Consider the following 1,539-nt stretch of genomic DNA (forward strand, 5'->3'; position numbering starts at 1 on the left):
TTTAGAAGCGTTCTTGCCAAAACGGTTAAATGTAGAAAGTGCGTGTTGATAGTATGGAGGATGATGAAAGAGTGATTTGCAATATTTGATCAGTACAAAAAGGTGTTACTACACGTGTTTCAAAAACAACGATAACATCCACATATGTATCAACCGTCAAGATCTAATTCTACTACCGAGTCAGAGTCAAATATTAGTGGAAGGCACTGTGGAGAAAGGCTGTCTACTGGTCAACAATGGTGCTGCTTTTTTATTTCAAGACATTCGTTATGAATTGAACGGTGTGGAGATTGATCGAGCGAGAAACTGCGGCATCACGTCCACCATTAAGGGACTAGTCTCATACACCAAGGAAATGGACCATAGTCTTCAGACAGCGGGGTGGGAAGTTGGTGCTAAAAAGATACATGACAAGTTTACATTAACCATACCACTATCTCATTTCTTGGGTTTCGCCGAGGACTACAAGAAGGTAATAATGAATGGGAAACACGAGTTGATATTAAATCGCGCCAGTATAGATGTAAACTGTTTAGATTTAGCACCCGTTGATCCGAATACGGTACCGAAACCGCCGACTCCAAATGGTGAGATTGAAATCACTCGTGTCACATGGAGGATGCCAGTCATAAAAGTATCTGATAAGGAGAAACTGCGCTTAATGTCGTATGTTGAGGGCAGCATACCAGTTCAGATAGCGTTCCGCACGTGGGAACTGTATGAATATCCCATACTACCTTCCTCAGAACGTCATATTTGGTGCATCAAGACTAGTACTCAGCTGGAGAAACCTCGCTATCTCATTGTTGGTTTCCAAACGGCACGCAGGAACGACAAGACCAAAGATATGAGTATATTCGACCATTGTAATCTTACCAATTGCAGGGTGTATTTGAATGCACAGTATTATCCATACGATCCTTTTTCGGCTGAATTTAAAACAAACAACTATGCGCTCTTATATGATGCATTTACCAATTTCCAACGATCGTACTACAGCCGTGATCATACCAGCCCTCAAGTAAATTATGCTCATTACAAGACACACTCTCCATTAATAGTCATTGACACGTCCAGACAGTGTGACAGCTTCAACTCGGGAGCTGGTGCTATTGATATTAAATTGGAAATGGAGTTTAAAGAGAATGTACCTGCCAACACCACGGCATACTGTCTCATTATCAATGATTCACTGTTTGAGTACAACGCTCTCACCAGTGCCACACGTAAAATCATTCAGTAGAGCATTGACCACCCTCAATTGTAAACGTGTCTTGGAACTTTGAAAATACGTTTAAAAAATGAATTATTCAAACATTTTTTTACCTTCTTACACACCGTCGATTGATTGTTCCGGTGCTGGTGATGGTTGCTGTGAGCTGAGCAAGAGTGTCTACAATCTCAAACGCTGTCCTGCTGGTGCAAGTGCTCCGATTGCAAATATCCATGTATACTTGAAGTTGCAGTTTATTGAAGCTAAAATCAGATTACATACCTGTGTCAGTTTTAATGGCCATTATGAACTCACCTGTGAAGAAT

General features: G+C 41.0%; 1 protein-coding gene across 1 annotated transcript; it reads left to right on the plus strand.

Annotated features, from left to right (window-relative positions):
• Nucleotides 1-355: 355 nt before the first annotated feature.
• Nucleotides 356-1,243, plus strand: LOC133534136 (uncharacterized). Its single transcript, XM_061873224.1, has one exon. The coding sequence runs from the start codon at nucleotides 356-358 to the stop codon at nucleotides 1,241-1,243; it is 888 nt and encodes a 295-aa protein (XP_061729208.1).
• The last annotated feature ends 296 nt before the right edge of the window (nucleotides 1,244-1,539 follow it).

This window comes from Cydia pomonella, unplaced genomic scaffold, assembly GCF_033807575.1.
Source record: "Cydia pomonella isolate Wapato2018A unplaced genomic scaffold, ilCydPomo1 PGA_scaffold_60, whole genome shotgun sequence".
In the NCBI taxonomy this organism is placed as follows: Eukaryota; Metazoa; Arthropoda; class Insecta; order Lepidoptera; family Tortricidae; genus Cydia; species Cydia pomonella.